We start from the raw sequence: 22011 nt of genomic DNA, 5'->3' as shown, positions 1-22011 counted from the left end.
TCCGGAACTTGTTTTTGTCCTCTCCACATTGCAATTATGAGATATGTCTATTCAACACTCATTCTTCATTTAAAATGAAGATAAGCACAAAAAAATAAATGCTTAGTTAACAGAGAACAGGATAAAGCTTCCTTAATTTGAGAAGCAGCAATTTCCAGGATCCTACAGAAATGTCTTGCTTAATAGTGAAACATAAGAACCATTTTTGGTAAGACCCAGAACAAATTAAAAATGTCCACGGTGTAGTGGGTTGAACAGTGTCCCCCAAAAGAAATGCTGGGGCCAACTGTGGTGGCTTACACCTGTAATCCCAGCACTAGGCTGGAGAAGCACTTGAGGCCAGGAGTTGGAGACCAACCTGGACAACACAGGAAGACCCCTATTGAGTAAGGCGTTTCGGCAGGCTCGCAGAAATTACCCCTTATCCAGCCAGAATCGGTGAGCTAGGGCTGCCATAACAAAGTGGCACAAAGCGGGGACTTTGAACAACACAAAGATATTCTCTCACAGTCCTGGAGGCCAGAAGTCTGAACTCAAGATGTCAGCAGGGCCGTGTTCACTCTGAATGGTGTAGGGGAGAATCCTTCCCTGCGCCTCTAGATTCTGGTGGTTGCCGACAACCTTTGGCGTTCCTTGGCTTGTAGACCCATCACTGGAATCTCTGTTTCTGTTGTCATGATTTTCTCCCTTCCTCCCTCTTCACATCATCTTCCCTCTGTGTCTCTCTCCTCTCATTTTGCTTTGTTTTGTTTTTAAGAGACAGGGGCTGTGTGAGGCAGCTCATGCCTATAATTCCAGCACATTGGGAAGGAGAGGTGGGAGAATCTCTTTGAGGCCAGGAGTTCGAGACCAGTCTGGGCAGCATATTGTGAGAAGCATATTTAGTAAAATCAAGAACACGATAAAGAGGTCCCTCTTGCTATTTTGTCAATGCAATGAGAAAACATAAAGAATTATGGCCGGGCGCAGTGGCGCAAGCCTGTAATCCCAGCACTTTGGGAGGCCGAGACGGGCGGATCACGAGGTCAGGAGATCGAGACCATCCTGGCTAACACGGTGAAACCCTGTCTCTACTAAAAAATACAAGAAAAAAACTAGCCGGGTGAGATGGCGGGCGCCTGTAGTCCCAGCTACTTGGGAGGCTGAGGCAGGAGAATGGCGTAAACCCTGGAGGCGGAGCTTGCAGTGAGCTGAGATCTGGCCACAGAACTTCAGCATGGGCGACAAAGCAAGACTCCGTCTAAAAAAAAAAAAAAAAAAAAAAAAAAATATATATATATATATATATATATATTATATAAAGAATTAAGACCTGTAAACACTGGAAAGGATGAGTCAAAGCTGACAATATTTGGAAGCCGTGATCTTATATCTAGGCAGTTCGAGGGACTTCTGAACTAATTAAAGATCTCAGCAAGGTGATTCTTTAAAAGGAGCAGCTTTCTTAGGTTGCAGCAGTGAGTATTTGCAAATATAGAAGGAAAGAAAACCCTCTTCACAATACAAGGAAGGTTTGATTTACTTATTTATTTCAGAAACCTTGGTCTTGCTATGTTGCCCAGGCTGGTCTCGAACTCCTGAGCTCAAGCGATCCTTCTGCCTCCCACAGCATTGGGATTATAGACATGAGCTACTACAAGAAAAATTCTTGAACATTAAAGAATAATTATAGGAAGAGTATAGATTAAGCCCTTACATGTAGCTAAGATCTGAATAACTAAAGACACAAAGCTGGACACAGCAGCTCACACCTGTGATCCCAGCACTTTGGGAGGCCGAGGTGGGTGGATTACTTGAGGTCAGGAGTTCGAGACCAGCCTGGCCAACATGGTGAAACCCTGTCTTTACTAAAAATACAAAAATTAGCTGGGTGTGGTAGCAGGCGCCTGTAATCCCAGCTACTAGGGAGGCTGAGGGAGGAGAATTGCTTGAATCCGGGAGGCGGAGGTTGCAGTGAGCCGAGATCTCACCGTTGCACTCCAACCTGGGCGACAGAATTACAAATGCCCACCACCATGCCTGGCTAAATTTTGTATTTTTAGTAGAGACGGGGTTTCACCATGTCGGCCAGGCTGGTCTCGAACTCCTGACCTCAAGTGATCCACCTGCTTAGGCCTCCCAAAGTGCTGGGATTACAGGTGTGAGCCACCGCGCCCAACCAAGTGGTGTGTTTATTACAACTGATGGACTGACATTGACCTGTCATTACTACCTACGGTCCCTAGTTTAGATGAGGGTTCACTCTTGGTGTCCTATGTTCTACGGTTTTGGAGAAATGTATAATGACATGTATTCACCATTACGGTATCAGACATACGGAGTAGGTTCCTAAAAATCCTCAGGCTCTGTCTGCTCACAAATATATTTTTCAAAATTCCGTTGAAGGATTGCCAAACAGATTTAAAAACAAACCCGGCTTTTCCGGCGGTGACGACCTACCCACACGAGAACATGCCTCTCGCGAAGGATCTCCTTCATCCCTCCCCAGAAGAGGAGAAGAGGAAACACAAGAAGAAACGCCTGGTGCAGAGCCCCAATTCCTACTTCATGGATGTGAAATGCCCAGGATGCTATAAAATCACCACGGTCCTTAGCCGTGCACAAAAGGTAGTTTTGTGTGTTGGCTGCTCCACTGTCCTCTGCCAGCCTACAGGAGGAAAAGCAAGGCTTACAGAGGATGTTCCTTTAAGAGGAGGCAGCACTAAAGGCACTCTGAATCAAGATGAGTGGGAAACCATCTCAATAAACACATTTTGGATTAAAAAAAAAAAAAAAAAAAAACCAAACCTGACGCGCGGATTATCTGGAATATGATAGAGAGGTTGCAACTAGGGAGAAGAACCTCTTGAGGTCAGAGAATGAGGAGGGAGCCAGCTTTTGTTTTCGCTGTGGAGCTTGATGTTTCAGTTCCATGTGCCCAGGTGACATTCAAAAAGCAAAACAAAAGGTTTAAAGATAGAGTAATTTAAATATCATCTAAAATATTTCACAAGAGTGGCTGAGAACATTTTGAATAAAGAAGAACTGTAACAGGGCAGGGCTTGGTGGCTTCTCCCTATAATCTCAGCTTTTTGGGAGGCTGAGGCAGGAGGATCTCTTGAGCCCAGGCGTTCGAGACCAGCCTGGGCAACATACTGAGACCTTGTCTCTAAAATAAAATAAAATAAAAAATTGTGTGGTGGTGCACGCCTCTAGTCCCAGCTACACAGGAGGCTGAGGTGGGAGGATCGCTGGAGCTCAGGAAATCGAGGCTGCAGTGAGCCACTGTGATCACACTACTGCACTCCAGCCTGGGTGAAAAAGTGAGAGCGTCACACACACACACAAAGTGCCGTGCCTAGTTGTTATCAAAATATTATAAGCTGGCTTGGGTTTCCTTAGATACAGAGCTTCAGACAAGGGTTTGGATACAAGTAGGTGATCTGGGAGGGGATTCCAAGAAGCACCAACAGAGGACGGGGAAAGTGAAGACAATCAAGTAGGGAAAGGAAAAAAGCCGATTCAGAGGCATCAGTGAGCTTCTGACCCACGTGGGTGACTGGACTCAGCTCCTCTGGGAGCCTCTGCACTCCAGGGAGATGGTACAGACAAGTTTTACAGTTCCCCTGTCTGTTGAAGGTTGACTCTAAATGAGATGGAATTTAGCCTGCAAGCTGTTTATGAAGGAATGTCCTTGGGGTCAACAATAGTAGAAGGGAGGTGGCATTTGTAGCGTCTTTTTTACACCAAAATATTCTCTAATTCTAACACTAGCCACCTGGAGTTAGCACCACATTCCACAAGTTAAAAAGCCAGGTCCCACAGGAATAACCCTATTTCAGATCCCACGTGCAAAGGGGATGCCCAGGCCACCCACACTTCCGCCTGCCCAACAAAAATTGGGGGTCTTCACAACTCCTTTCAGATCCAGTAATTTGCTAGAATGACACAGAATTCAGGAAAACATTTTGTTCTTACCGAACTGAATCGGGTCTGTTTACCACATGCAATGGAAAACCAAACAACTAAACACAGATTTTGTAGAGATAAAAGTTTACTTCAAGGCAGCCAAGTAAGGAGAGAGGAGTCTGGCTCAAATCTGTCTCTCTGAGCTGGGGGCTGCTGCAGATTTTATATACAGAGGGTAGTGAGGTGTAACCTAATTGGATCATGTAACGAGGTGATGTGGGAGGCTTGATCTGATTGTATCATACCATGGGATGATGTCAGAGTGCAATCTGATTGGATCATAGATCATGCCATGTGGTGTCCGCTTCTTAATTCAGTCCCCATTTGTTGGATTGAACACTTAGGTTCTGCCTGTGGCTACTTGCTTGGTTCATCTGGGCATGATCAAGGTATGTACCTTGCAACCTGGGGGTCCAGGTAACTGAAAAATAACTTGCCATTTTACTACACAAAGTTGAACCAGATTGGGCTACTTCTGTGGCTGCAATGTTTACCAGTTTCTGATAAAAGATACAACTCAGAAACAGCAAAATGGAAGAGATGCATAAAAGAAAGGAGGATTTCGGGGTGGAAGGGGTTGCATCGAGCCTCCATGCCTTCTCTGGGTGCCATTGGTTGACTGGGGGAATGAATTCCCTGGTGCTTCCAGCCTGCAAGATGAACTCTGGCAACCAGTAAGTCCCCAGTCAAAGGGGTGCAGGGGCTGGTAGACAGAAATTGAGCAGATGGTAGTTTGCACAGATGAGATAAAGCCTCAGGGGACATAGCAGCTACACATGGCAATCCAAAAACTCTAATCTCCAAAAGAAAGAGAGAGTAGGTTAATGGAACACACGAAGCTCACCCTCCAAAGGCATTCCACACCAGGTCACTTACAAAGCTCCCAAGATGAACCAGAAACACAAGCTCTACACCAGGGGACCTTGGAGGCATCCGAAGAAGGACAGACTGGATCCAGGCCCATGGGGATGAAGAATTTGACAGAGGCCAGGCAGAGCGGCTCACGCCTGTAATCCCAGCACTTTGGGAGGCCAAGGCCATCAGATCGCCTGAGCTCAGGAGTTCAAAACCAGCCTGGGCAACATGGCAAAACCTTGTTTCTACAAAAAGTGTGAAAATTAGCAGGGCTTGACGCATGCCTGTGGTCCCAACTACTCAGGAGGCTGAGGTGGGTTGGCTGCAGTGAGCTGTGATCATGCCACTGCATTCCAGCCTGGGTGACAGAGACCCTGTCTCACAAAACAAAACAAAAATAAAGAATCTGATAGAGAACAGTCCCAGAGATTTTGTGAAGGTCCAAGGATGGAGAGAAGGAACCCTGGCTTAAAAGTGGCGAAGTGCCACTATGCCGCATGGGCAATCGGGGATGCAGAGGCTGAGGAGAGAAGCTGCCCTTCATCTCTGGAGCAGGAGGCTGCAGACTTTTTGCAGATCCAGAATTTGGCAGCACTGCATTTGTCGTCATTCCAGCCATTGCCATTAAATTCCACACAGTCTTCCTCCCCGATATTGTTGGGCTCTCCTCTGTTCCAATATTGCTTGAAGCTGTAAAACCCATACAGAATGTGAGCCTCGGCCGGGCGCGGTGGCTCAAGCCTGTAATCCCAGCACTTTGGGAGGCCGAGACGGGCGGATCATGAGGTCAGGAGATCGAGACCATCCTGGCTAACACGGTGAAACCCCGTCTCTACTAAAAATACAAAAAACTAGCCGGGCGAGGTGGCGGGCGCCTGTAGTCCCAGCTACTCAGGAGGCTGAGGCAGGAGAATGGCGGGAACCCGGGAGGCGGAGCTTGCAGTGAGCTGAGATCCGGCCACTGCACTCCAGCCCGGGCTACAGAGCAAGACTCCGTCTCAAAAAAAAAAAAAAAAAAAAAAAAAAAAAAAAAAAAAAAGAATGTGAGCCTCTGCCCCCACCTGCTACATGAGCTATGTTTCTACCTTTCGAAATCTTGATGCTTTTTCTTTTGAGACAGAGTCTCGCTCTGTCTCCCAGGCTGGAGTGCAGTGGTGCAATCTCGTGTCACTGCAACCTCCGCCTCCCGGGTTCAAGCGATTCTCCTGCCTCAGCCTCCTGAGTAGCTGGGATTACAAGCGTGTACCACCAGGCCTGGCTAATTTTTGTACTTTTGGGTTTTTTTGTTGTTGTTTGTTTTGTTTTTGACATGGAGTCTTACTCAGTCACCCAGGCTGGAGTGCAGTGGCGCGATCTTGGCTCACTGCAAGCTCCACCTCCTGGGTTCACATCATTCTCCGGCTTCAGCCTCCTGAGTAGCTGGGATTACAAGCGTGTACCACCAGGCCTGGCTAATTTTTGTACTTTTGGGTTTTTTTTGTTGTTTGTTTTGTTTTTGACACGGAGTCTCACTCAGTCGCCCAGGCTGGAGTGCAGTGGCACGATCTCGGCTCACTGCAAGCTCCACCACCTGGGTTCACACCATTCTCCTGCCTCAGCCTCCCAAGTAGCTGGGACTACCTGGCTAATTTTTTTTGTATTTTCAGTAGAGACAGGGTTTCAACGTGTTAGCCAGGATGGTCTTGATCCCCTGACCTCGTGATCTGCCTGTCTCGGCTTCCCAAAGTGCTGAGATTACAGGCATGAGCCACCGCGCCCAGCCGTTTTTGCACTTTTGGTAGAGACGGGGTTTCACCATGTTGGCCAGGCTGGTCTCAAACTCCTGACCTCAGGTGATCCACCTGCCTTGGCCTCCCAAAGTGCTGGGATTACAGGTGTAAGCCACCATGCCTGGCCTCTTGATGCTTTAATATCTTCCCTGCGTGTGTATGCTGGACACACATTGCTCTGCACACCCCATGGTGTTTGAGTGACACTGCCTTGAGTTCCTGCCTCTCTTGCTGCACCTCATCCTTGAAAGAACTTCACCTATTGAGGGTGTGATTTTCAAATACAAACCAACCAGTCTGGAGTCCACACCCCCAACCACCTGCCTTTCTGGGCTCTTGCATTCATACCCACTCTCTTCTTTTTTTTTTTTTTTTTTGAGACAGAGTCTCACTCTGTCACCCAGGCTGGAGTAGTGCAGTGGCATGATCTCAGTTCATTGCAACCTCCGCCTCCTATGTTCAAGTGATTCTCTTGCCTCAGCCTCCCAAGTAGCTGGGACCACAGGCGCATGCCACCACACCCGGCTACTTTTTGTATTTTTAGTAGAAATGGGGTTTCACCATGTTGGCCAGGCTGGTTTCGAACTCCTGGCCTCAGGTGACCCGTCCGAGCCAAGTGTCAGACAGCTAGGGACAGAACCTACCCCCCAGAGCCTGCGATATAGGATTCCTACCTGACAATCCTAAGCCTCCTTGCCTGGCCCTGTCTGTTCCTTCCCACAGAATCTATAATAAAGGCTCTGGCTGACAGTTGCCCCCTCTCTGTCTCATGACCCACCTGGTGCTTCATGAGCTGTGATGTGTCCTCTCTCTAGGGATCCGTCAATATGACAAGCTACTCACAATGGCAGGTGTCTCCTGAGCTGGTGGCCCTACTAGACCTCAGACTTCCTATTACTACACTATATTTTAACACACCCACCCATGGGGTAAGCTCCTCCTGCAGCTCTGCTGGTGGAATTCTAGGCACCTGCCATGCTGTCTGCAGGTGAGTATGAAGACCACTTAACTCAGTAAAAACCCCCAGATTCTTGGATCTAGGGTGTCAGGGAGTTGGGGAGGATCCCCAGGGGAAGTTCAAGTCAGAGCTTGACGATTCCAGCCCCAGTAGATAGGGTGCCCCTTCTGAGATCTACCTGGTTGACAGAGGTGAGTCGTCCACCCATTGCCACGTGTCTTCCTGATTTAGATCTGAAAGTCCCATCCAGGCGAAGCGGTTACTTCTGGAAGACTGCAGCTGTAGGAAGTTCTGGAGGGTAGAGGAGGAGTCAGGAGGGAGCTCTGCTTCCCATTTTCCAGGTTCTGTCTCCCCATCTCTTGGCAGGAAGTTCTGCTTGTAGGCTAACCTTCAGCCTTCTGGTACACTGGGTCCTGAGCCCCCTCGTGTCTGAGTCTCTCTCACATGTGTATCCCACAGCACATGTGTCCTGACGTACACACATCCATGCACAGCTGGCCTCTCCTCACACACTCTTGCTAACACTGCGTGTTTATCCATTTTATACATTCTGTGCATGTCTGCACACATTTACTCGTAACTGGGCTTAATGTATTAGAGTCAGATCCAACCATTTCCTAATTGCTGGTCATGTGCATCTCCTTTCAGCTCTGCACTGAGTGACATCACATTGACAGCTTGAAATCAGCCACCTGGCCGGGCGCGGTGGCTCACGCCTGTAATCCCAGCACTTTGAGAGGCCGAGGCGGGCGGATCACGAGGTCAGGAGATCGAGACCATCCTGGCTAACACAGTGAAACCCCGTCTCTACTAAATATACAAAAAATTAGCCGGGCGTGGTGGCGGGCGCCTGTAGTCCCAGCTACTTGGAGGCTGAGCCAGGAGAATGGCGTGAACCCGGGAGGCGGAGCTTGCAGTGAGCCGAGATCGCACCACTGCACTCCAGCCTGGGCGACAGAGCGAGACTCCGTCTCAAAAAAAAAAAAAAAGAAAGAAATCAGCCACCATGGGAATATTTACACCAGGGAAATTGGCAGACATGACACATCAGGACTTCTTCCCCCAGAGAGCCGGTTGTTAACCACTTGTGGCATGCCACTGGTGGTTACTATAGTTTGTATTTTCCCCAGAGCTTTCACACATGTTCAGATTTGGTTTGTATCTGCTCTAAGGGTACCTGGGACTCCCTCATTCATATCCTTCTCCTCCCATCTTTTTAAGTGGAGCAAAGCCTCTCTTCTGCAAAATCCTCTCTGAGCACCTCCTCCCTGGTTGGCCAGAAGCCATGCCCCAGGCCAGGACGGGGACCCCCACCAGGTGTACCTGCTCCTCAGCACTTTTGATTACGACGAGCTGGGCCCCCACCTCCTGGCAGGCGGTGATGGAGTCATGCCAGTTCCGCTGGGAGTTCGATATGAAGTAACAGTTTCCTTGGAAGAATGTCCACTCCCAGGGACAGGGGCGGCACAGGCGTTCTGTTGGGGGAGGCCGGTCAGGGCTGGGCTCAGATGAGGTTGTCCATACTCCTGTATCTGCCCAGCCTTCAAGGTCTTGAGAGTGGGAGCCCTTCCTTCACTGTCCACGCTGGGTGGACCATTCCCCTCCCCACTTCCCGAGACCCTCCCCCATCCCCATGAGAACCTGGGAGTCCTGGCCCCATCTCCTCCAGACTAGGAGAAGTCGGAGCTTTAGAGCACAGAACAGAAGGCAAGAGACTAGCTTGATTGAGTGCCTACCGTGTACCTGGCCCACTGAACACCAAGTGCAAGCATCGCTGTTAATCTGTGTTCTTATTTCACAGAGGAAGAAACTGAGGCTCAGAGAGGGTTAGTGACTCAAGCAAAGTCACACACCGTGGAAACCCTCCCAGGCCCAACGACCCCTGGCATCTGGCCACTCACCCACAGCAGCCTTCAGCTGGGACAGGTCCTGGGAGATCTCGTCCTGCTTGGACTGATCCAGCCTCTGGGAGCTGGGGTTCTTGGAGACTGGGACAAGGAAAGAAATTGCAATGATTAAACACCTGCTGTGTGCCACGCCCTACATTGTCCCCCTAAGGACGTCATTTCTGAGCACAAAAATCTTGTTTAAATCCTTTTTTGGATAAGGAAAACTGACACCCAGAGAAGGCAGCAGGGAAGGGGCAGAAGAGCCTGTCCTCCTCCCCTCCCCTGCCCTGGAGATGAGAGTGGTCATGGGGAAAAGCCTCTGGAAACCCAAAGGGACAGAAGGCCAGCTTTTAGCTCTTCATTCGTCTTGGAACTGGCCACCCCCAGCTGCGTCTACAGCAGAAGAACCAGGCCTGGGAGGCCAGGACTCTCAGAGCCCGCTGCTGACCTTGGACAAGGATGGCCACCAGCAGCCCAGTGAAGAGTGTGAAGAAGAGGAGCGGCAGCACCAGGGGTGCGTGGCCCAGACACCCTGCAGGAGAAAAGATTGCTTGGTTCCAGCACGCCAGTGCCCAAGCCTCAGCCTGGCCCAGGGAAAGCCTGGCCACAGCCCCACCTCCCCAAATGGCAGGAGTGAAAGCCCTAGCCCCAACTCTCCACGTGGCAGGAGTCAAGTCCCCAGCCTCCACCTACCCAGCACCCAGGAGTGCAGGAACCCAGCCCTTACTTCCCAGGTCCCAGGAGCGAAGGCCCCAGCCCCCACCTCCCCAGCCCCCAGGAACCCAGACCTCAGCCTCCACCTCCTAAGGTATCAGTAGTCCAGGTCCCAGCCCCTACCTCCTTAGGATGCAGGAGTCCAGGACCCTGCTCCCACCTCTCCAGGATCCAGGAGTCCAGACTCCAGCCTCCACCTCCCTAGGACCCAGGAGTCCAGACCCCAGCCTCCACCTCCCTAGGACCCAGGAGTCCAGACCCCAGCCTCCACCTCCCTAGGACCCAGGAGTCCAGACCCCAGCCTCCACCTCCCTAGGACCCAGGAGTCCAGACCCCAGCCTCCACCTCCCTAGGACCCAGGAGTCCAGACCCCAGCCTCTACCTCCCTAGGACCCAGGAGTCCAGACCCCAGCCTCCACCTCCCTAGGACCCAGGAGTCCAGACCCCAGCCTCCACCTCCCTAGGACCCAGGAGTCCAGGAACCAAGCTCTCACCTCCCAGGTTCCAGGAGTGAAGCCCCCAGCCCTTACCTCCCCAGGACCCAGGAACCCAGACCCCAGCCCCTACCTCCTCACATCCCAGGAGTCCAGACCCCAGCCTCTACTTCCCTAGGACTCAGGAGTCCAAGTCCCCAGGCCCCACCTCCCCAAGACCCAGGCCCATAACCTCCACCTCCCCAGGACCCCAAAACCCAGGCCCCAGCCTCCACCTCCTCAAGTCTCAGTAGTCCAGGCCCCAGCCCCTGCCTCCATAGGACCCAGGAGTCCAGGCTCCCAGCCCCCACCACCCCAGGTCCCAGGAATCCAGGTCTCAGCCCCCACTTCCCCAAGACCCAGCCTCTACCTCCTCATGTCCTAAGAGTCCAGGCCTCAGCCACCAGCTCCCCGGGACCCAGGAACCCAGGACCCAGCCTCCACCTCCCCAGGTTCCAGGAGTCCAGGCTCCAGCCACCTGCTCACCAGGACCCAGGAGTCTGGGAGGTTCTGTTCTCTCCTCCCTTCCAACTAACCCTTCTCTACCTGCTAAGCTCTTGTAGCCTCGAGTCTGTCGGAATCCAAAGTCTCTTGGAAAAAAATTCATACTGCTAGTTATCAGCTCTTCCTCTTCTAAATGGATAAATACGAACTCAGAGCCTGGGCAGGCTGAGGCCAGGGCTAGCCATCCCCTTCCCACCCCAGGATCCCAAAGCATCCCCAGGATCCTAGAGCACCCCAGGATCCCAGAGCCCCAGCTCAGCCTCACCCAGGAGGCCCAGCGGCTGCGCCCTTGGTTCCTTGGAGTCACTCATGTTTCCCCCACCGTCCCTCAATTTCCAGAACTTCTGGGGACCACAGTGCTGATTTCCCACCCCGCGATTCTCACTCCCTAAATCTCTTCTTACTGAGGAAGAAAAACAGGAAACTGGGTAGGGATATAATACCCAAAAGGCCGGTGGGAGGGGTCAGAGCATGAGATGGCCCTGACCTTGCAGGAATTTCAAGGAGCTGGTGGGGAATGGTCTGAGGTTGACAGGGAGAAGGATTCGTCCACTCCTTCCATAGTTGAGCTGCGTGTTGCTTTTAATGAAATCCAGTAAGTTCTAATGAAAAGTGACTTCATTATACCCCTCCACCTAGGGCAGGGATGGGCAGGCAGTACCCCTAGTTCCTGGAACCATCATCCTCCCTGACCACAGGCTTTGTTGCTGTGATCTGCTGATGTCCTCATTTATGAGAATTTTTGCTGACTTTGGGAGTTGAGGCTGAATCAGAATTCCTTGTTTATTTAATGCCTATGATAGTCAAGCACTTTTCTAGTAAGTTTATAAACTCATTCACTTGAATCTTCCTACCCTATGGTAGATCATATGATTTCCGTTTTGCAGATGGGGGATACTAAAGCACAGTGAGGTTATGTAACTGGCCCAAGGTCACACAGCTAGTAAATGGGACATCTGGGATTTGAAGCCAGACAGTCTGCCTCAATGACAGTCAAAGACAGTTCACCAAAAGACAGTCAAATGGCATCAAGGAGGAAATAAAATATTCATAATGGCTTTGAATTGTTTCCAAATTCCTAAATTTGGTTCTTTCCAAATTGGAACAACCTGTGTGGTCACCAGCATATATATATATAAATATATATCAGATATATGACATATATATATGACATATATATCTGATATATATGATATATATATATCCTTTAAAGGATATATATCCTTTAAAAAGGAAGGACACTGGCCAGATGCAATGGCTCATGTCTGTAATCCCAGCACTTTGGGAGGCCAAGGCAGGCAGATCACGAGGTCAAGAGTTCAAGACCAGCCTGGTCCATATGGTGAAACCCCATCTCTACTAAAAAAAAAACCACAAAAATTAGTCAGGCATGGTGGTGCATGCCTGTAGTCCCAGCTACTCGGGAGGCTGAGGCAGGGGAGTCGCTTGAACCCGGGAGGCAGACGCTGCAGTGAGCCGAGATCGCACCACTGCACTCCAGCCTGAGTGACAGAGTGAGACTTTGTCTCAAAAAAAAAAAAAAAAAGAAAGAAAGAAAAAAAAGAAAGGACATTCTGACACATGCTACAACATGATGAACCTTGAGGACAACATGCTAAGTGAAATAAGCCAGTCATAATAAGACAAAGGCTGTATGAATCCATTCATAAGGGTTCCCTAGAGTCGTCAGATTTATAGAGACAGAAAGTAGAATGGTGGGTGCCAGGGGCTGGGGAATGGGGAACAGGGAGTCAGTGTTTCCTGGGAACAGAGTTTCACTTGGGAAGATGAAAAAGTTTGTGAGATGAATGGTGGTGATGGTTGCACAACAAGGTGAATCTACTTTGTAAAAGAAAATAAAATTTCATAGGCTGGGTACGGTGGCTCACGCCTGTAATCCCAGCACTTTGGGAGGCCAAGGCGGGTGGATCACCTGAAGTCAGGAGTTCGAGGCCAGCCTGGCAAACGTGGTGAAACCCCGTCTCTACAAAAAATACAAAAAAATTGCCGAGCGTGGTGGTGGGTGCCTGTAATCCCAGCTACTCAAGAGGCTGAGGCAGGAGAACTGCTTGAACTCGGGAGGCAGAGGCTGCAGGGAGCTGAGATTGCACCACTGCCCTCCAGCCTGGGCAACAGAGTGAGACTCTGTCTCAAAAAATAAAATAAATAAATAAAAAACCTTTGGGCTCCACCTACTCGACAGATAGATTTTCAAAATTCTATTGAAGGATTTCCAAACAGGTTTTAAAACAAACCTGACAAGCTCATTATTTGGAATATAATAAAGAGGTTATATTCTTTACTTGGGAATAAATAGCAAAGCTACAAGTGGGGACAGTAACCTCTTGAGATGGGAAGATGGGGACGGAATGAGCTTTAGTTTTCACTGTAGAGATTGATACGTTTTGGTTCTGTGTGCACACGTGACTTATTCCACAAGTAAATGAAAACCTTTAAAGCCAGAGTAGTTTCAAAAATCATCCAAAAATTGCACAAGAATACCTGAGAACATTTTGATAGAGAAGAGCCACGACCAGGCAGGCCCTAGTGGCTCATGCCTGTAAACTCAGCACTTTGGGAGGCTGAGGCAGGAGGATGAGTTGAGCCTGGGAGCTCAAGAACAGCATGGGCAACACAGTGAGACCCCATCTCTAAAAAAAGTTTTTTTAAAGTAGCTAGATGTGGTGATGTACAAGTATGGTCCCAGCTACTCAGGAGGCTGAGGTGGGAGGATCACTGGAGCCCATGAGGTCAAGGCTGCAGTAGGTCATGATTGCACCTCAGCACTTCAGCCTGGGTGACAGAGCAAGACCTTGTCTCACACACAAAAAGAGCCATGCCTGGTAGTTATCAAAATATATTATAAGCTTGGCTTGGGTTTCCCCCAGTGCAGAGCTTGAGACAAGGATTTGGATATAAGTAGCTTATCTGGGAGGAGATTCCAAGAAGCACCAGCAGGGAACGGGGAGAATAAAGAGAAGCAGGTAGGGAAAGGAAAGAACCCAATACAAAGGCACCAATGAGCTGAAAAGGGCAACTGGGCCCAATTCCCCTGGGAGCCTCTGGGAGCCGACACAGAACAAGCCTCACAGTTCCTCTGCCTGTTGAAGGTCAACTCTAAGCAAGATGGAATTTAACTTACAAGCTGTTTATGAAGGAGCGTCTTTGGGATCAACATCAGTAGAAGGGAAGTGATGAAAAAAATTCTCTAATTCTAACACTAGCTTCCTGGAATTAGTACCACATTCCACAAGTTAAAGGACTAGATCCCAAAAGACTGACCCCGCTTCAGATGCCAGGTGCAAAGACAGTGCCTTTGCACTGTCTACCCACACTTATGCCAGGCTGGCAAAAAACTGGGGCTTCCGATAAGCCTATCTTAAGTTCAGTAATTTCCTAGAATTATTTAGAGAACTTAGGAAAACATTTTGCTTATGCTGTTGCTGAACTAAATTGGGTCAGTTCCCTGGCTCACAGTGGAAAATCAAATACTGAAGCACTGGGGTTTTGTAGAGAGAAAAATTTATTCCAAGGCAGCCAAGCAAGCGGACATGAGTCTGGCCCAAATCTGTCTCTCCAAGCTGGGGGCTGGGGCAGATTTTATACACAGAGGGTAGTGAGGCATGATGTGATTGGATCTTGTAATGAGGGGATTCAGGAGGCTTGATCTGATTGGATCATGCCCTGGAGTGATGCCAGGGCTCAATCTGATTGGAGCACAGATCATGCCACGTGGTGTCCACTTCTTAACTCAGTCCCTGTTCCTCCATCTGAGCACTTAGGTTCCGCCTGGATCTGCACACTTGGTTCATCTGGGCATGCCCAGGGTACGTAACTTGCAACCTGGGGGTCCAAGGCAACTGAAAAACAACTCGCCATTTTATTACACAAAGTTGAACCAGATTGGGCTGGATCTGCGGTTACAATGTTTACCAGTTTATTATAAAGGATACAACTAGAGGGGCGGGGCAGTGCCGGCAAGATGGCTGCGCCCGAGAAGATGACATTTCCAGAGAAACCAAGCCACAGAAAGTACAGGGCTGCCCTGAAGAAGGAGAAACGAAAGAAACGCCGGTAGGAACTTGCTCCACTGAGGGACTCAGGACTCTCACAGAAGGAGGAGGACACTTCTATTGAAAAACAACAACTAGAAAAGCTATGGGGAAGAGAGAGGCAAAGATTACATGAGGAGTGATTGCCGAGCAGAAGGCACAGGAAGAATTCAGAATAAAGAAGGAAAAGGAAGAGGCGGCTCGAAAACGGCAAGAACAAGAGCGAAAGTTAAAGGAACAATGGGAAGAACAGCAGAGGAAAGAGAGAGAAGAGGAGGAACAGAAACGAGAGGAGAAGAAAGAAAAACAGGAAGCTGTCCAGAAGATGCTGGATCAGGCTGAAAATGAGTTGGAAAATGGCGCCACAGGGCAAAACCCGGAACCCCGCCTTGGATTTCAGAGTCATGGAGAAGGATCCAGCTAATTGTTTCTTCTACAGTAAAACAGGAGCTTGCAGATTTGGAGATAGATGTTCACGTAAACATAATTTCCCAACATCCAGTCCTACCCTTCTTATTAAGAACATGTTTGCAGCGTTTGGAATGGAGCAATGCAGGAGGGATGACTATGACCCCGACGCAAGCCTGGAGTACAGCAAGGAAGAAACCTACCAACAGTTCCTAGATTTCTAGGAGAATGTGCTGCCCGAGTTCAAGAACGTGGGGAGAGGCCGGGCACGGCCTCTGTAATCCCAACACTTTGGGAGACTGAGGCGGGTGGATCACGAGGTCAAGAGATAGAGACCATCCTGGCCAACATGTTGAAAACCCGTCTCTACCAAAAATACAAAAATTAGCTGGGCGTGCACACCGCACCCAGGAGAGGCACAGTTCACCAAGTAGAGGAAGAAATAGTGACCGCAGCAGGGGCCGGTGCAGCCAGAGCCAGAACTGCAGGAGCCCTCACAGCTGGAGCCAAAGTTCTCTAGGTCCTGAATTCATGGCAGGAGGAGATCAGGTAGCAGAGACAGAACTATTCAGATTCCCAAATCCAAATAAACCTGTTTTATTCTTACAAAAAATAATAGGCCAGGCGCGGTAGTGCACACCTGTAATCCCAGCACTTTGGGAGGCCGAGGCGGGCAGATCTCCTGAGGTCGGGAGTTGGAGACCAGCCTGACCAACATGGAGAAACGCCATCTCTACTAAAAACACAAAAAATTAGCCGGGCCTGGTGGCACATGACTGTAATCCCAGCTACTCAGGAGGCTGAGGCAGGAGAATCACTTGAACCCGGGAGGCGGAGGTTGCGGTGAGCCAAGATCGCGCCATGGCACTCCAGCCTGAGCAACAAGAGCGAAACTCTATCTCGAAAAATAATAATAATAATAATAACATAAAGAATACAACTTCGAAACAGCCAACTGGAAGTCATGTATAAGACAAAGGAAGATGTGGGAGGTGGAAGCGGTTGTGTGGAGCCTCCATGCCTCTCTGGGTGCCATTGGTAGACTGGGGGAATTAATTCCCTGGTACTTCCAGCCTGCAAAATGAGCTCTTGCAACCAGTAAGTCCCCAGTCAAAGGGGTGCAGGAGGTGGTAGGTGGAAGTTGAACAGATTGTAGGTTTGCATATATGAGATAACGCCGCAGGGGACATAGAAGCTACACATGGCAACCCAAATATTCTGATCTCGGAAAGGAAGAGAGAGTGGATTCTTGGAACACAAGTCCACCCCCCCAAAAGCATCCCACACCAGCTCACTCATAAAGCTCCAAAGATGGGCCAGAAAAACAAGCTCTATACCAGGGGAACTTGGAGGCATGACAAGAAGGACAGAATGTGGACCCAGCCTTCTAAAGGAGAAAGAATCTGACAGAGAACAGTCCCAGAGATTTTGTGAAGGTCGCAGGATGGAGAGAAGGAATTGTAGCTTAAAAGTGGGTGAAGTTCTGCTACTCAGGAGGGGGGTTTGGGGTGGTAGGGGCTGGGGAGAGCAACCGTTCTTCATCCCCGGAGCAGGAGGCCGCTGACTTTTTGCAGATCCAGAATTTGGCAAGATTGCATTTGTCATCGTTCCAGCCATTGCCACTAAATTCCGCACAGTCTTCCTCCCCAACATTGTTGGGCTCTCCTTTGTTCCAATACTGCTTGAAGCTGCAAAGCGCATGCAGAATGTGAGCCTCTGTCCCCCACTCCCGCCGCCCCGGCTACATGAGCTGTGTTTCTACCTTCTGTCGTCTTGGTGCTTTAACATCTGCCCTGCGTGTTTGTGCTGGACATGAATCCCTCTGCATACCTGATAATATGCCTGACTCACGGTGCCTTGGGTTCCTGCCTCTCTTCTCAAAACCTGTCCTTGGGTGGACTCCACCTATTGAGGGTGTGATTTTCAAATACAAACCAACCAATCTGGAGTCCACACCCCCAGCCACCTGCCTTACTGGGCTCTTGTACTCCAAGCCGCTATCCTGTGCTAATCAACCCAAGGCCAGATGGTAGACAGCTAGGGGCAGCCCCTGTGCCCCAGAGCCCACAAACGCTTCATACTTCCCAATCCTAAGCCTGTTCACCTGGCCTTGACCTTTCCTTTCCATACAAACCATAATAAACGCTCTGGCCCACAGTCACCCCTCCCCACCACTCTGCCTCATAGCAGACCCTGGTGCTTCCCCAGGTGGCCCCCAGCTGTGATGTGTCCTCTCTCTAGGGATCTATGTATATGAGAAGCTACTCACAATGGTAGGTGTCTCCTGAGCTGGTGGCCTTACTAGACCTCAGATTTCCTATTACTACACTATATTTGAACACACCCACCCACGGGGTAAGCTCCTCCTGCAGCTCTGCTGGCGGAATTTTAGGCACCTGCCATGCTGTCTGGAGGTGGGTAAGAAGACCGCCTTCCTCAAGTCAGTAAAACCCCCAGATTCTTGGGTCTAGAGTGTCAGGGAGTTGGGGAGGGATCCCCAGGGGAAGTTCAAGTCAGAGTTGCAGAGCCCCAGCCCTAGCGGATGGAATGCCCCTTCTGAGGTCTACCTGGGCAACAGAGGTGAGCCATCCACCCATTGCCATGTGCCTTCGTGATTTAGGTCTGAAAGTCCCATCCAGGTGAAGCGGTTACTTCTGGAAGACTGCAGCTGTAGGAAGTTCTGGAGGGTAGAGGAGGAGTCAGGAGGGAGCTCTGCTTCCCATTTTCCAGGCTCTGTCTCCCCATCTCTTGGCAAGAAGTTCTGCTTGTAGGCTAACCTTCAGCCTTCCGGTACACTGGGTCCTAAGTCCCCTCGTGTCTGAGTCCCTCTTACATGTGTATCCCACAGCACATGTGCCCTGATGTGCACACATCCATGCACAGCTGGCCTCTCCTCACACTCTCCTCACACACTCTTGCTAACACTGCGTGTTTATCCATTTTATACATTCTGTGCACGTCTGCACACATTTACTCATAACTGGGCTTAATGTATTGGAGCCACATCCATTTCCTAATTGCTGGTCATGCACATCTCCTTTCAGCTCTGCACTGAGTGACATCACATCGACAGCTTGAAATCAGCCGCCATGGGAATATTTACACCAGGGAAATTGGCAAACAGAACGCATCAGGACTTCCTCCCCCAGAGAGCTGGTTGTTAACCACTTGTGGCATGCCACTGGGGGTTACTTATAGTTTACATTTTCCCCAGAGCTTTCACACATGTTCAGACTTGGTTTGTATCTGCTCTAAGGGTACTTGGGACTCCCTCATTCATATCCTTCTCTTCCCATCTTTCCAAGTGGAACAAAACCCCTCTTCTGCAAAATCATCTTTCAGCATCTCCTCCCCTGTTGACCAGAAGCCATGCCCCAGGCCAGGATGGGGACCCCCACCAGGTGTACCTGCTCCTCAGCACTTTTGATTACGACGAGCTGGGCCCCCACCTCCTGGCAGGCGGTGATGGAGTCGTGCCAGTTCCGCTGGGAGTTAGACATGAAATAACAGTTTCCTTGGAAGAATGTCCACTCCCAGGGACAGGGGCGGCACAGGCGTTCTGTTGGGGGAGGCCGGTCAGGGCTGGGCTCAGATGAGGTTGTCCATATTCCTGTATCTGTCCAGCCTTCAAGGTCTTGAGAGTCGGAGCCCTTCCTTCACTGTCCACGCTGGGTGGACCATTCCCCTCCCCACTTCCCGAGACCCTCCCCAATTCCCATGAGAACCTAGGAGTCCTGGCCCCATCTCCTCCAGACTAGAAGTCGGGGCTTTAGAACTTAGAACAGAAGGCAGGAGACTGGCTTCATTCAGTGCCTACTGTGTACCCGGCCCACTGTAAACACCGAGTGCCATTATCACAGTTACCCTGTGTTCTCATTTCACAGATGAAGAAACTGTGGCTCAGGCAGGGTCAGTGACAAGCAAACTCACACCACACAATGACCATCTCAGGCCCAAGGAGCCCTGGTTCCAGGAACTCACCCACTGCAGCCTTCAGCTGGATCAGCTCCTGGTAGATCTCCTGTTGCTTGGACCTGTCTGGCAACCCATCGACTGCAGCCTTCAGCTGGGTCAGCTTCTGGTAGATCTCCTGCTGCTTGGATTTCTCTGGGAGATCACCCACTGCAGCCTTCAGCTGGGATAGCTCCTGGTAGATCTCCTGCTGCTTAGATTTCTCTGGAAGCTCACCCACTGCAGCCTTCAGCTGGGTCAGCTCCTGGTAGATCTCCTGCAGCTTGGATTTCTCTGGAAGCTCACCCACTGCAGCCTTGAGCCGGGTCAGCTCCTGGTAGATCTCCTGCTGCTTGGATTTCTCTGGAAGCTCACCCACTGCAGCCTTCAGCCGGGTCAGCTCCTGGTAGATCTCCTGCTGCTTGGATTTCTCTGAGAGCTCACTGACTGCAACTTTAAGCTGGGTCAGATTCTGGTAGATCGCATCTTGTTTGGATTGTCCCTGACTTAGGGAGCTAGGGACTTTGGACACTGGGTCAAGAAAGAAAAGGAACTGCAATTATTAAACACCTACTGTGTGCCAAGCCCTGAACTGAGCCCCACGGGGACATCATTTGTGAGAGCCAAGGTCTCCGTTAATCGCCTTTGAAGATGAGGAAAACTGACACCCGGAGAAGGCAGCACAGAAGGCCAAGGAGAGCCAGGTTTTTCCCCTCCTCCTCCTCCTCCTCCCTCTCCTCTCCTGCCCTAGAGTGGGGAGGAGCTGTGGGAGAGGCCCCTACAAACCCCCAGGGACAACACCTTGACTCTCAACCCCACCTCCCTCCCAGACCTGGCTGCCCCAGGCTGTGTCCACAGCCAAAAGCTAGGCCTGGGGACCCCAGACCCTCAGAACCTGCGTCTGACCTTGGACAAGGAGCCCAGCCAAGAGCGTGAAGGAGAGGAGTTGCAGGACCAGGGGGCCATGGCCAAGACACCCTGAGAGAGGATCCATGCGTCAGCCTGCCAGTGTCCCCACCTGAGCCTGGCCCAGGGGGAACCTGGCCTGAATCTCTCAGCACCCCAGGACTCAGGAACCCCAGCCCCAGCCCCCTCCACTCCAACACCTGGGAATCCAGGCCCTAGCTCGCACCTCCCCAGGACCCAGAAACCCCATTCCCAGCCTTCCCCTCCCCAGGTCCCAGGAACCAGGTACCTGGTTCTACCTCCCCAGGACCCAGGAATCCAGGCCCCAGCCTCTATATCCCCAGGTCCCTGGAACCCAGGCTCTTAGCCCCCACCTCCCCAGGACCCAGGAACCCAGGACCCAGCCTTCCCCTCCCCAGGTCCCAGTAACCCAGGTACCTGCTCCCGCCTCCCCAAGACCCAAGAATCTGGGTCCCAGCCCATACATCCCCAGGTCCCAGGAACCCAGGCCCAAGTCCCCACCTCCCCATGATCCAGGAGTCCAGGCCCAGGCCCCCACCTCTCCAGAACCCAGGAGTCTAGGCCCGTGACCCTACCTCCCCAGGACCCAGGAACCCAGGCTTCAACTTCTATCTCCCCAGAACCCAGGAGTCTTGGCCCCAGCCTCCACCTTTCCAGGAACCAGGAATTCAGGCCCCAAACTCAACCTCCCCAGTTCCCAGGAGTCTGGGCCCCCAGCCCCACATCCCCAGGACCCAAGAGTCCAGGCCCCAGCGTCCAGCTCCTCAGGACCCAGGAGTCCAGGAGTCTCTCTTCTCTCCTCCCAAGCTGCTAACTCCTCTCTACCTGCTAAGCTCTTGTAGCCTCGAGTCTGTCGGAATCCAACGCCTCCCAGCTGTTCCTCCTCTGAATGGATAGACGTGAACTCAGAGCCTGGGCAGGCTGAGGCCAGGGCTGGCCATCCCTTCTCCCTTCCCAGAATCCCAGCGTCCCAACCCAGCCTCACCCAGGAGGCCCAGCTGCTGCAGTCTTGGTTCCTTGGAGTCACTCATGTCACCCCACTCTCCCGCAATGTCCAGAACTCCTGGGGGCTGGAGCTTTTGTTTCCCATCCTGTGATCTTTACTTCCTAAATCTAGACTCCCACAGGAAGAGAAACAGGAAGTTGGGTAGGTATCTGTCACCCAAAAGGCTAGTGGAAGGGATCAGAGCATGAGATGGGCCGGATCTTTCAAGAATTTCAGGGTGATGGTTTGGGGTTGACAGGGAGAAGGACTGGTCCACTCATGGATGGCTGAGCAGTGAGATGCTTTTAATGAAATCCGATAAATTGTAAGAGAAAGCTACTGTGTTACACCCCCTCCACCTAGAGCAAGGGTGGGCAGGTAGCACCCCCAGTTCCTGGAAGCACTGTCCCTTGTGACCTCCTGGCTTTCCTGCCTTGAGCTGCTGCTGTCCTCATTTTTGGGAATTCTTGCTGACTTTGGGAGTTGGGGCAGAATCATAATTGCTTGTTTATTTAATGCCTAGGATAGTCAGGTACTTTTCCAACAGCTTTATAAACTCATTCATTTAATGTTCCTAC

The 22011-nt window shown here is 50.8% G+C and overlaps 3 protein-coding genes and 2 pseudogenes across 8 annotated transcripts in view; 2 read left to right on the top strand and 3 right to left on the bottom strand.

The window, feature by feature from the left end:
* Positions 1-22011, bottom strand: part of PCP2 (Purkinje cell protein 2) — a 178935-nt gene that overhangs the window by 98364 nt on the left and 58560 nt on the right. The window lies entirely within an intron of this gene.
* LOC126942873 (40S ribosomal protein S27-like) lies at positions 2416-2786 on the top strand (annotated as a pseudogene). Its single transcript, XR_007721621.1, has one exon. The product of XR_007721621.1 is annotated as a 40S ribosomal protein S27-like (transcript).
* LOC126942752 (CD209 antigen-like protein 2) lies at positions 3886-11505 on the bottom strand. 2 transcript variants are annotated; one of them, XM_050770721.1, is made up of 7 exons: positions 11376-11505; positions 11153-11239; positions 9868-9951; positions 9432-9518; positions 8854-9005; positions 7709-7821; positions 3886-5493 (listed from the first exon to the last, which is right to left on the bottom strand). In XM_050770721.1, exons 1-7 carry the CDS (start codon positions 11419-11421, stop codon positions 5292-5294), a joined length of 771 nt encoding a protein of 256 aa, XP_050626678.1. In that variant the 5' UTR covers positions 11422-11505; the 3' UTR covers positions 3886-5291. The 2 variants fall into 2 exon arrangements, with proteins under 2 accessions (XP_050626678.1, XP_050626679.1); XM_050770722.1 differs by lacking the exon at positions 11153-11239.
* LOC126942681 (CD209 antigen) lies at positions 14616-21558 on the bottom strand. Of its 2 annotated transcripts, XM_050770599.1 has the most exons (7): positions 21434-21558; positions 21274-21333; positions 20428-20499; positions 19552-20052; positions 18978-19129; positions 18138-18250; positions 14616-17258 (listed from the first exon to the last, which is right to left on the bottom strand). In XM_050770599.1, the coding sequence occupies exons 1-7, from the start codon at positions 21477-21479 to the stop codon at positions 17057-17059; spliced, it is 1146 nt and encodes a 381-aa protein (XP_050626556.1). In that variant the 5' UTR covers positions 21480-21558; the 3' UTR covers positions 14616-17056. The 2 variants fall into 2 exon arrangements, with proteins under 2 accessions (XP_050626556.1, XP_050626557.1); XM_050770600.1 differs by lacking the exon at positions 20428-20499 and having other exon boundaries at positions 21434-21538.
* LOC126942754 (U2 small nuclear ribonucleoprotein auxiliary factor 35 kDa subunit-related protein 2-like) lies at positions 15093-15851 on the top strand (annotated as a pseudogene).

This window comes from Macaca thibetana, chromosome 19 (genome assembly GCF_024542745.1).
Source record: "Macaca thibetana thibetana isolate TM-01 chromosome 19, ASM2454274v1, whole genome shotgun sequence".
NCBI lineage: Eukaryota > Metazoa > Chordata > Mammalia > Primates > Cercopithecidae > Macaca > Macaca thibetana.
This window is presented reverse-complemented; position numbering and strand designations above follow the sequence as displayed.

Bases quoted from the DNA above. Each gene is read 5' to 3' on its own strand.
- LOC126942752 (XM_050770721.1), bottom strand. From the start codon at position 11,421: ATGAGTGACTCCAAGGAACCAAGGGCGCAGCCGCTGGGCCTCCTGG. The intron at 9,952-11,152 runs GTAGAGAAGGGT...TTTCTCCTGCAG, and splicing joins AGGCTACAAGAGCTTAGCAG to GGTGTCTGGGCCACGCACCC. The intron at 5,494-7,708 runs GTAGATCTCAGA...TGGGTTTTACAG, and splicing joins GACTCACCTCTGTCAACCAG to CTTCAAGCAATATTGGAACA.
- LOC126942681 (XM_050770599.1), bottom strand. From the start codon at position 21,479: ATGAGTGACTCCAAGGAACCAAGACTGCAGCAGCTGGGCCTCCTGG. The intron at 20,500-21,273 runs GTAGAGAGGAGT...ATCCTCTCTCAG, and splicing joins AGGCTACAAGAGCTTAGCAG to GGTGTCTTGGCCATGGCCCC. The intron at 20,053-20,427 runs GTCAGACGCAGG...TTCTTGACCCAG, and splicing joins GGCTGGGCTCCTTGTCCAAG to TGTCCAAAGTCCCTAGCTCC.